At 41.4% G+C, this 12,460-nt stretch overlaps 1 protein-coding gene across 17 annotated transcripts in view; it reads left to right on the forward strand.

Moving 5' to 3' along the window:
• KMT2C (lysine methyltransferase 2C) overlaps positions 1 to 12,460 on the forward strand; it is a 199,806-nt gene that overhangs the window by 178,835 nt on the left and 8,511 nt on the right. For 14 of the 17 annotated variants that reach the window (XM_087730329.1, XM_087730320.1, XM_087730261.1 and 11 more), the window contains 10 exons: positions 1,179 to 2,879; positions 4,508 to 4,720; positions 5,176 to 5,340; positions 6,621 to 6,762; positions 7,540 to 7,687; positions 8,548 to 8,726; positions 8,822 to 8,976; positions 9,168 to 9,420; positions 10,428 to 10,567; positions 11,522 to 11,626. In XM_087730329.1, coding sequence (XP_087586455.1) covers positions 1,179 to 2,879; positions 4,508 to 4,720; positions 5,176 to 5,340; positions 6,621 to 6,762; positions 7,540 to 7,687; positions 8,548 to 8,726; positions 8,822 to 8,976; positions 9,168 to 9,420; positions 10,428 to 10,567; positions 11,522 to 11,626 — 3,201 coding nt within the window. The remainder of the gene's footprint in view (positions 1 to 1,178; positions 2,880 to 4,507; positions 4,721 to 5,175; positions 5,341 to 6,620; positions 6,763 to 7,539; positions 7,688 to 8,547; positions 8,727 to 8,821; positions 8,977 to 9,167; positions 9,421 to 10,427; positions 10,568 to 11,521; positions 11,627 to 12,460) is intronic. The other 3 variants (XM_087730336.1, XM_087730300.1, XM_087730293.1) reach the window with 3 other exon arrangements.

Raw genomic sequence — 12,460 nt, forward strand, 5'->3', positions numbered from 1 at the left:
AAAAACAATTCACTTTAACCAATCTTTATCATACATACGTCAGTCTAGTCTTATGGTGGAGTTACGTTGAAGTAACAGCTGCTAATCATGATACTGCTGGCAGATTCATTTAGTGCCCCATAATTAAGGTTCTTTTATTTTTCATTTTTAAACTTGTTTCATATACTGCTGGTAAATGCCCTCCGCTCCCCTTCAACCAGTGATTTAGGCCAGTCATCAACATCCTAAACAGCACTTTGTTACATACCTAGTAGGAGCTTAAATAAGGTTTTATTGAAGTGTATTTTTAAGGACCTTCTATTTGAAGCAATTTACCACTCTTTCAGATCAGATCAAGTAATTCTTCTGTAATCAAGCTTCTGTTAGTTTTTGAAAATGGCAAAGTCTCTATATGTATATATAGAGAAAAGAGCTCTCAAATCCCTGTGAATTGCTGGTCCTGCTCACAGGCGCAGAGAAACCAGAGCTGACTTTGTGCAACACGAGCTTATGTCTGACAGGGTTATTACTCAGGCACAGAGCCGCGCAGACACTACCAGATTGTCTCTACAGCCAGGGCAGTTTAACTGCTTTGGTGTGGCACTGTGCCTGTGCTCATAAGCTCTGCCTTATTCTCCCCTACACTATTAAAATCACCAGGTCGATCTGCGCAGGTCGGCTCGGGTCCAGCTGGGTGTAGTCAGTGCTGGTCCTTTGAGATCTCAGCTAATTCCAAGTACAGTCACGTGGCTGATCCACCACTGCAGATCCTGGGAGGGCGTAGTGGCTTGGATGCCTCGTTGTATAGGCATACAGAGCCAGCACAGGTTTGGTGGCGTATACCCACGGAGAAGTCCTGGAGCACTGGACTGTGCGGTGCAGATCGATCCAGTTGGTGGCTTTATCGCCAAGGATTGCTCTTGGTTTAGGTTTGTGTATTCTCTAGCACAGCGCGGTCTTGGGATGTAATTAGACCTTTGAGGCGCTGTTATTTTTTCTAAAATTTTGGGATGGATAGTATTTCCAATGAAATAATGGCTAGTTAGCCTTAAAAAGGGAGAGAAAATAAGACTGTGCAGAAATGCTATTTTTGCCTGAGGTTCATTGTCTACTGAAATTATAATGGTGAGTTACATGTTTTATGCTACTTACATAGTCAGTACATGTCAGAGATGAATAATGACTTTTTTAATTTTTAGATTCGAAAGCAGCAGAAAGAGCATGCAGAACTAATTGAGGAATATCGAATCAAGCAGCAGCAGCAGCAGCAGCAGCAGTGTGGAATGGCACCCCATGCTATAATGCCAGGCGTCCAGGCTCAACCACCAATGGTTCCAGGAGGAACATCACCAGCAATGAATCAGCAAAACTTCCCCATGGTGGCACAACAGCTTCAGCATCAGCAACATACAGTGGTAATCCCTGGGCAGTCCAACCCGACCAGAATGCCAAATTTATCTGGATGGCAATCTGCAAATGCCCCTGCAAGTCACATTTCCATGAATCCAGCAAGGATGCAGCCTCCAATGGCACTGTTGCCCATTACTCCTGGTACACCAGCTCCTGTGCCTGGTCCAAATGCAACAGCACAGTCAGGGCCACCACCAAGGGTGGAGTTTGAGGACAACAACCCTTTTAGTGAAAGTTTTCAAGAGCGAGAAAGAAAGGAGCGTTTACGAGAGCAACAGGAACGGCAGCGCATTCAGCTTATGCAGGAGGTCGATCGACAGAGGGCTTTACAGCAGAGAATGGAACTAGAGCAGCACGGCATGATAGGTTCTGAATTAAATAACAAAACATCTGTATCTCAGATACCTTTCTTTAATTCTGATCTACCTTGTGATTTCATACAAACTCCACGACCTCTTCAGCAGTCTCCACAGCATCAACAGCAACAAATGGGGCAAATTCTGCAACAAGGTCCTGTGACGTCGCCTCCTGCCACAAATTTTATGCAGAGCAGTGAGCGAAGGCCAGTGGGACCTACAACTTTTGGACCTGATGCATCTGCTGTTCCAGGTGGACCCCCTAATTTCCATAACGTAAAACAAACTCATGGGAATCTCCCTGGGGCCACCTTTACGCAGAACCCAGTCAGGCCTCCATTTCCTTCTGCTGTACCTTCATCTACAGTACTCAGTAGTGGTGCCCCATGTGGTTCGGACACTAGCGTGCCCCAGGCAACAAACTTCCCTGGATCAAGCCAGTCTCTCATACAGCTGTATTCTGACATAATCCCAGAAGAGAAAGGAAAAAAGAAAAGGACACGAAAAAAGAAAAAGGACGATGATGCCGAGTCAATAAAAGCCCCATCAACTCCACATTCAGATATAACTGCACCATCAACTCCAACCATTTCTGATTCTACCTCCACCCCCACAGTTAACACCCCCAATGAACTTTCACGTCATCAAGATGAACAAGAGTCAGTGGAGTTAACGGGCCCATCAACGTCAAACGCAGGAGAGAGCCAGACCTCTCCGGAGCGGGAATGTAAGCTCCCCAACAGCAGTCTGCCACAGAAACAGCCAAGTGTAAATACAGAGACTGAAAAGGCTAAAACAGATACACCTAGCAGCATTCAGGAAGTCAAACTAGAAAAGGCAGAAACTGATCAATGCTCAGGTCAAGCTGAGCCTAAACCAGAAAATCCAAGCAGTATTAAGGTGGAAGAAGATAAGGTCACATCACAGCCTGCCTCTTCAGCTCAGAGTCCAGCACAACCAGCCAGCGTTCCAGCAGCGAAAGGGGAGTCAGGGAACGAATTGCTGAAACACCTGCTTAAAAATAAGAAGTCTTCATCTCTTCTAAATCAGAAATCGGAGAACAGCAGCCGAACGGAAGAGGAGGCTTCTGGGGATAAGAAGTTAACAGAGAAGCAGAATCCAGCTGAAGGAATGGTGAGCCTATTACTGGTTTTGTTACACAGTGGTCAGCAACAATCAGAGGCTAGTTTGTGCCTTTACCGGGGGCATCTGTGAAAAGGTGGGGAGATAACCTGCCTGCACAAGGGTGGAATAGGCAGCTTTAAGGAATTTTTACCTCCCTTCCTGCCTTTTCTCCTTGAGTAAATCATGTGTGTTACAAAAAGAACAAGTTGTAATATGACTTCGTAGATCAGTGTACTCAGAAATTGTTAAAATGCAAAAAATATTTTTGCTATAGATAATCATCTTTAAAAATGCCACTTCCTAATATTTACCAAGATTAAGGCAAGATTTTACAGTATGACTCTTAATTACCTACTGGTATGTTTCTGTACAGTATACGGTATGGCTCTATGCTGCTTTCTTCTGTGACGTCACCTTAGCCATGTATAGGGTGACCTGGGCGCCTTTGCAGAGGTGTAAGGCCGGGCTTCACACCCCTTCAGCTGCACCATTTGGAGTGTTCTGTGAATGAACCGAGCCCACGCTCATTTTTTGCCTGCAAAAATCATCTATTGTCCCTAATTGTAGTAGAGACTATGTGCTGGGATTTTTATCGAAAGTGTGAAATTGTTAAATCTCCTAAAATTACTGGATTTCTGTGTTACAGAATATTTCTCTTGATTAATTTCACTTTAATGGAAGGGAGCATTAATTCTTTGTATTAATGGCATTACATGATTTAATAATTTATGAGGTTCTGAAAAATGGACCTAAAGAAAATTGCTTTCTGTGGAGGTAGGATACACTTTACACTTAGATTTGTTGGTCGTTTTATTGTAATCTTTCATCTCTACTCAGTTTTGTTTCGTGATTACCTAAACTCTAAATACATCCTTGAAACAAAATTTAAACACATTCAAAATGAATGAAGACTGATAAAAGTAAAGGTAATTGTGAGCAGCAGGTAACTTAGGTAAAGTGTTAAAGATCCACGGTTAAAACATGCATGACAGGAACAGTGATGAGAATACTTGTGGTAGGGGTCATGTAGAGCTGTTTAAAATGATAATTGCTAAAAAGAAATTGGACGGAGTTCTGGCTTGCCACTATCTATCTATTGCATTACCAAGTCCCATTCTGATTGCTTTTACACAACTACCCTGTTATGTGAAGAATGGCTTTGCAAATTCGCACTGAAAGTATTTAAGCAAATCATAGAATCAATCCAGAAGCATTTCACAATACTGTTTTTGTTTCTAACCTCAGAATACATTTGTATTGTATTAACTTACACGCCTTTTTTCTGTAACCAAGTCTGCCTTTCATTATGCCCTCGTGAAAATCTTTGAGGTTGCATGCTCATGTAACTTTATTTTAGGGGGTATTAAAAAGAAAATGTTTCTGGTCTATGAGTTTTTAATGATGTTTTCAGATGTCAGTGGTGTTAACGGTAAGTCATAATTCTGTGTGTAGGGACAGTACAGCAGTTACAGTTGCCAATGAGACAGCAAAGTAGACAAACGATACAATACAGTTTGTTATGAACAGATGAGATTTATTGTGGGGTGTGTGTTCTTTTAGGCTATCGTGCAGTAAATTTGAATGAACTGTATATTAAAATGTCAAAAATTCTGCTTTGCTTTATTTTTTTATACCAGCAAACTGCAGGAAACCAGATGCAAGGTGCATTTGGGTGTAGTAACAGCCAGCTTCAGAGAACAGATGTAGGGCCTGAAACCAAGAAACAGAGAAATAAGCGAACTCAGAGGACGGGAGAGAAGGCAGCTCCTCGGTCCAAGAAAAGAAAAAAAGAGGAAGAAGAAAAGCAAGCTATTTACCCTAACGCTGATACATTCATCCAGTTAAAACAGGTAGGTATACAGCTGCTGGGTAACGTGTCAAGGGGACACTTGAAAGAGTGGACTTCTCGTGATGGAAATGAAGTTGATCATTAAGTTGAATTTTGAGTACAGGGTGGAGAAAATGAAAACTTCCACAAAACGAGGACATTTAAAGTTTCAGTTTTATTTCAATTTGGAAGATCTACTGATATGGCAGGCATTTGGTAGTCTCAAAGCCATGGAGTTCTGTCAGCTCTGGCAGCCTCTGTGGCTGAACTGGCAGGGAGACGGAGCTGCTGCTCCGATGGACAGGGAGCCACCTTCCTTAACAAACAGAGGCGCCTGTGTTTGACACAGTTTTCTGATAGTGGGTAAATTCCGGTTATTTTTTTTTAAATTAGAAAGCACTCTACTGATGTTTGGAGATTTGCAATGCTTCTGTTATAGTTAAATTAATTTCCAACTTTTTTTTTCTTTTAATATAGCAGCTTTCTCTTCTGCCTTTGATGGAACCAATAATTGGAGTGAGCTTTGCACACTTTCTTCCCTATGGCAGTGGCCAGCTAAATGGTGGGAATCGACTTGTGGGAAGTTTTGGTAGTGCCACTCTTGATGGGGCTTCAGATTACTACTCCCAGCTCATTTACAAGGTACGGTTTTAATCTGGATTTCCATTGTGTGCTTTCTGTGGGGAAAAAAGTTCATGACATGATTACTACTAGTTAGTTAGAGTTCCTGCCTTTTATGCAACCAGAAGAAAATAATTTTCTGTTGCTAGACTAGATAGATGGTGCAGTGGTGAAACAGTCACCATTGTTTTACTCTCTGAAAGTGGAAATCAGTTCTGGAAACTGTATGGTAAACTAATTAAAAACTACAAGCATTGCTTTTACAAATGGATGCTAAGTAGTGAAAATTGTAATTACAGTTTTATGGAGCAGAAAAGGCTGAATTCTCAGTACTTTGCAAAGTCATTGAAAGCATTAAAGCATTTCTTAATGTGAATTAAATGGGAAATAGACTTTCCTCATTTGTCCACTAAGCTCTAACTAAGAACCTGAGAACTCTGAACAAAATAGACTGTTTGTTGACGAGCTAATAACCCACAGAATTTAAAACCCAGTCTCTGAGATCAGAGTGGTAATATTGGGTAAGCAGCAAGATATCGAACAGACAGAATCAAATTTGCTGCTTGGCTACTGTAATATAAAAACTTCAGTAACGTATTCAAAAACAGCGGTGTTTACTCCAGCCTTACGTGGCCTGTAAGCTGAGAACGTGACCTAGCAGAAATAGTTGCTGTGGTCAAAAGTGAATAATAATATTAGCTTTGTGGGCGTGACTGCAACGAGAACAGATGCTGAAGTTCTCATTTAATTTTTGTTTAAAATACAGACAGTTAAGTAAGCTAGTGAGAAGTAGCCTGGAGTGTGAACTTGCAGAGTTATCTGCTTCTCCATGGTAACTGCTTCAGAGAAAGCTCACCCAGTGCTAAATGTGAGGTAGCTTCCCTCTTATAGTGAAAATCGGGTAAGCTGACTTGTTCGTGGTGATGGCGAGTCACTGCGGAATAGCTCTCTCGATCTTAAGTTCAGACCTTTGCTTAAACTGTAGGAACTTCTTGGAGCTCCCAAACCATTCATAAAAATGTTCTTTGTGCTTTTCTGTAAATAATTCAGCTATATCTTCTTTTCAGTAATGTATACTCCTCATGTAAACTATTTCTCTCATAATATCATTGATATAAGAAAAACAAAGCGTTATAGTAGATAGTTTTATGTATTTGGTCACGTACTTGAGAATTAACTGTCGCTGCTTATCAGCGCTACCTCTGGGTGTAAAAATGTGAGTGGGTTACGTTAGTACTAGAACAAGGCAAGTTTTCACCCCATATTCCATGTCTGATTTACGGTTCTTCAATCTCATGCAGCAGAACAATCTGAGCAATCCTCCGACTCCCCCAGCCTCTCTTCCTCCCACACCACCTCCGGTGGCGTGCCAGAAGTTGGTAAATGGCTTCGCAACCACCGAGGAGCTTGCTGGCAAGGCTGGTATGTTAGGAGGTCATGATGGTAAGGCTAATATGTATTGTTTCCGTAATAAATGAGTCAATTTTGTAGCAAATTACAAAATAGATAACTGAGATGCTTTTCAGTTGCTATAGTCTTCTATAAAAACAGTATGCCTAGACTCTCTAAGGTTGTAATCATTATTATCCAGCTTTATTTTACACCAGTATAATGTCAAATTATAGCCTTTTCCCTATTCCCTTTCAAAAACACGTTGAGAGCTAGAAGCACTCTTAAGAAATGAAAACCTTAAAATCAATTTTTTATGTCCAGTACAAATGACTAACCACTTAGTTGAGTGAGCTCAAAAGCAGTCTACCTGAAATGTATCCTCAGCAGGCTTTGTATGGTCAGTATGTATTTCCTGATGCTTGCAATTTGGTCAATTAAAATTGCTTTCTATTGAATAAAACTTTATAATGCCTCTTCATAAGGACTGTTCAGTGATAAAAATCCTTTTTTCCCCACCCCCTTCCTTTGTTGTTACAAAGTTGTTGATTTTTTTTTTTTTAAGTAGAACAAAAATCCTCTCATACTGGCAGAAGGCACACTCAAAAGCCTTTCGAACCCTTTTTTGCTTAAAGTTTTCAGGTTTTTGTAAATATGGAGATTAATCATGAAGGGTCAAAAATTTCTGAACTACAAGTGGACGAGAGTAGTGTTACTATCTGCTGTAATGCCCTGGTTGTACCAGGGAGCCACCAGTACCCGATACACAGAATGTTTATCAATGGAAGAGCTGTACAGATGTCTCATTGTGCTGTGCGTTTCTGGTTTTAGTTACCAAAGCTCTGGGACCAAAGCAGTTCCAGTTGCCTTTCAGACCACAGGATGATTTATTAGCAAGAGCAATGGCTCAGGGCCCTAAAACTGTGGATGTTCCTGCTTCACTTCCAACGCCACCTCACAACAATCAGGAGGAGTTAAGGTAGGTTTTCCATGACATCTTCAAAAATTTATACGGAGCAGATCCTGTGATCTTTTAGTAGATGAGACTGTGAAGGTGTGAAGAAATGAAATCCATTGTGCGCAGCCACACACTGCAGGGAACGTAATGAGATAATTTGTTCTGCTTAACTCTTAGCATTCCATGTGCAGAGAGCAGCGTAGTGAAATAGGTGACTTCTGCCATTGCTAGACTCCAGATTCTGTTAAATTGTTAAGAATTCATTACCTTGCTCTCTTAAAACTGGAAGAAAACGATACAGATCAGTATTTTTCCTGGAGCAGCATGGTGCTATTGCACCATAACAGTACATGACTGCTGTACCAGACAGCAGCACTGTGTAAGAGTCAGCCTGAAAACTCCCCAGCTCTACTCAGTTTCTGCTACCGTGTGAGAAATGCTTGCTAGAATGTGAGTGTCCCTACAAAGATCTTCCCTTTTGCCTGCCTTTCACTTGCCTAACCAAAAGCTGGGTGTATTTGAAGCACTGAAGCCTGTGCGTGGATGAGGGGGGAGGGACCGGTGAATACACTTACACCAGAAAGTTTAAATATTAAATACTAATTTTCTACACAGGCAGATGGAGCCATGGGGAACAGACGGTTCTGTGATGGAGCCTGGGCTTTGTTAGTGCCTCTGTTTTTTCTTTATGTGTCTTTCCCAAGAAACCATCGTGTGCAATGCAGTATGAGATACCCAGAAGTAATGGCCTACCACATAATTGTGTTCCTTGGCTAGTAGCAAGAAGCAAGTTCATTATAGCTCCCTGTCTGATTTATAACTTTGGCTTACGAAAGGTTTTTAGACCGTTTCCAAAACAGCTTTTTTGGGTTTCGTTCCAGGGTTCAAGATCACTGTGAGGACAGAGACACTCCTGACAGCTTTGTTCCTTCTTCCTCTCCTGAAAGCGTAGTGGGAATGGAAATTAGTAGGTATCCAGACTTGTCGGTTGTGAAGGAGGAGAACCCAGAACCTGTACCATCTCCCATCATTCCCATCCTACCTAGCAGTACTGGAAAAGGTGAGACACAGCAGAGCAAACAGTTAGAACTAGGCCTTTTTTTTTGCATTCACATGTGCATAGGATTAACCTGGTGTATTTCGTTGTATTTTCAGGTTCAGAAGCCAAAAGGAATTACATAAAATCAGAACCCGGTTCAGGAGCGTTACCTGGTTCTGGCTTCTTTGCCTCTCAGCTTGGACCGTCCCAGAATGGTCCTAAATCTGGCCTTATATCTGTAGCAATTACTTTACATCCCACGGCTGCTGAGGTAAAAGAAATAAGCTTGTATTACATATATAAAGTACAACAGCAGTCAATATATTTTATATATAGTGAATCTGCAGGGGTTATAGCATAGTACAATAAAGCAGCTGTTGCAATCTTCTCATAATTTATATTACTGCTATCTTAACTGCCTGTCTGATGAAAACAAAGGTATGTTTTTATTATCGTTTTTAGAACATCAGTAGTGTTGTAGCGGCATTCTCCAACCTGCTCCACGTCAGAATTCCGAACAGTTACGAGGTTAGTAACGCTCCAGACATCCCATCCTCCATGGCAACCGCCAACAGTCACAGAGTGAACCCATCTATGGAGTACAGGCAACATTTAATACTTCAGGGTCCTCAGGCAGGATCCATGGGACCTGCCAGGATCGTAGGCTCTTACGGACTGAAGCAACCTAATGTGCCATTTCCTGCAAACAGCAATGGTGAGTGGGCGTTAATTCTTTCGAGTTTTCAGTACCAAAATGTTAACTGAGTCGGTGTTAATGCATTTCAGCCTCATAAATTCACGCTCTAGAATTGAGTAATTGACTCTTGTTCTAAATAATAATTTTCTCTTCTTACGTGATCAGTACATGTGGACCTGCTCCTGATGTTAACCATAACTTAATAGGTCTGATCCATCTCTGATTTCCATTGTTATCTACGTCACTGTCAGTGAGGTATTTCTTCCAGTAGTTCCCTATTAAGTTTTTTTTGTCCAGTCTGATACTAAATCCATCATTCAGAAAGATTGTTCCTATGCTGGAAAACTTCACATAGTCGTTGAAGCATGTATTCCTATGTTGGTTTAGTCATTCATTTCTTATACAAGAATGTATTTTAGCCTTGTCGTTCACACAGTTGGTTCTATAGAATCACAGAATCATTTAGGTTGGAAAAGACCTTTAAGATCATCAAGTCCAACCATTAACCTATCACTGCCAAATCCACCACTAAACCATGGCCCTAAGCACCACATCTACCCGTCTTTTAAAACCTCCAGGGATGGGGACTCAACCACTTCCCTGGGCAGCCTGTGCCAGTGCCTGGCTGCCCTTTCAGTGAAGAAGTTTTCCTAATATCCAACCTGAACCTCCCCTGGCGCAGCTTGAGGCCGTTTCCTCTCATCCTATCCCTTGTTACTTGGGAGAAGAGACCGACCCCCACCTCACTACAGCCTCCTTTCAGGCAGCTGTAGAGAGCGATAAGGTCTCCCCTCAGCCTCCTTTTCTCCAGGCTAAACAACCCCAGCTCCCTCAGCCGCTCCTCGTAAGACTTGTGCTCCAGACCCTTTGGTCTAGTTTAAAAAATTTCCCCATCAGGACGTAGTTTAAAGCTTGCATTCCATGCCCTATCCAGGAGGTTGCTCTAGACCACTGAAGAATACTGTGACTTCTCATAAATTTGGTTTAATCTGATACAGCTTCTAACAGACTTACCTGTTTTCTAGGTATAGCTGGCTATAAGGATCACAGTCAGAATATTGCAGAAGGCTCAGCATTGAGACCTCGGTGGTGCTCTCATTGCAAAGTTGTGGTTCTTGGTAGTGGTGTGCGGAAGTCCTTCAAAGACCTGCCTTTCCTTAAACAGGTACTGGAGTGGAAGTAGAGTTTCTTGCATGTAATGGTGACTGAGCAAACGAAGGCAACAAAGACTACTGCTTGTCATGCTGACTGATAGCGCTTCCAGGTTTCTCTGTAGTCTCCCTTCTACGTGTGTCCTAATTCAGGACGGGACGTTCAAGCACATTTGTAGTATAAATAAGAAATGTCAAAGTTGTTACTTACATAAAATGAATTTCAATAAATTTCATAAAATAGGTCCCATGTTGGGCAGCTTCCTAAATTCTGCTACTGACTTCCTTCCATGACCGCTTCAGGGACCTTAATTCAAAAAGAGTTTATTTGTAAGGCAGCACCATATTGCCACGTCAGGAGGTATTGTAAGAGCAGGAATTCCTGTACTCTTTTTGAGCAGGAATCCGATTTCAGTCTCAGTCTCTTGTATTTACATTGGGAACTGTCGTTCATTCAAAAAGTACCCTTGCTCTTTCAATGAGATTGAGATAATTATGCAACAAAGGTAGATAGTCAGAATTTATATGCAAAAGTAAAGGGTTCATGTAGCCAGAAAAGCACTGAATTCCCAGTAATGTTTTGCAGATGGATCAGGAGATAAAACAGTATGATCTGTCTTTGATCAGGCTGAAATGAGACGTTCTTTTGCCATCTAAAGATAAAAGGAAACGGATTGTACTTTGCAAGTGTGCCTATAGAGCAGATGGGTGCATGGTATAGGATGCTTTATGTCGATTGTTAAACTTCTGTTAAAGGCAAGAAATGCTGAAGAACAAGGTTGTAGGTGGTGGTAACGTTAGATCTGTCAAATAATCAAGTATTTATATCACAGTACCACTCATTATTTCACAAATGTTCTACAAGTAAAGAGTTTCTAGCCAGATTGGAAGACTTGTTTCATTACACTTATTATGTGAAGAACGGTATTAAAATACACTTCTGATAATCTTCCGTGTTTGATTCCCAGGATTCCCAAGAAGGCTCTGATAAAATGAAGGACATTGTATTCTGTAGCAACAACTGCTTTGTTCTTTATTCAGCAGCTGTGCAAGCAAAAAACTCAGAGAACAAAGTAAGTACCAAATGCTGGTAGACCCTAGTGAGCAGAAATTACTGCAGCTATGTTTTGAAGAACAGAAAGGGGGCGAGGGGGAAGTTTGCACTTCATCTCAGAGGTTTATAAATGAATTGCTCTGTATTCGGACATTGAGATTCTGAACCCACGGCATGAAGTAAAATTCGTATTTGCAGAGCTTTCTGTCTGACAGAGGTGCACGGCAGAACGGTAGCCACCTTCTGCTGTCCTCGCAGGCTTTGAAGGTGCAGTCTCAAAAAAGTAGTCATTTAAGTTCTCTGGGCATTGTACAAAACCATAGGTACATCTTTAAGGGCTATATTCTGCATTTTGGTTTGGCTTACACAGTAAAAAAAAATTGCAACTGTGCAAATAATAACTGAACAGCAAGTTTGAAAAAAGACTTTTATTTGCTCAATGTAACTGGAAAAACACAATCCTGTTCCGTTACTTTATGTGGGCAAAGCAGCCATTTCAAAGCATTAATTGCCAAAACACCAGTGAAGAGCCTGCTAACTGACAGGGACGAGGAAAAACAGGTTCTAATTACTGGAGAAAGACATTTTAAGAAATTTGTTCAACTGAAAGCAGGATTAGGCCAGGGATTTTTCTCTGGTGGTCCCAAATGGTATGCTGTAGTTCTCTGCCTACAGACGCTGTCAGGTGTATGTGACACCTTAGAGAGACTCAGCACTTCCACACAGGGCACTATCTCTTGCTATGTCCAGGCTCATTCCATTTCAAAGGAAGAGAGCTTAAATTTATCTCTGTTTGTTTAATCATTTAAAGTGGAATAGTCTTCATTAAGACTAAATGATCCTGCCGAAGTTT

This window comes from Nipponia nippon, unplaced genomic scaffold (assembly GCF_047370975.1).
Source record: "Nipponia nippon isolate SJK-2023a ecotype South Korea unplaced genomic scaffold, ASM4737097v1 scaffold_1, whole genome shotgun sequence".
Lineage (NCBI taxonomy): Eukaryota > Metazoa > Chordata > Aves > Pelecaniformes > Threskiornithidae > Nipponia > Nipponia nippon.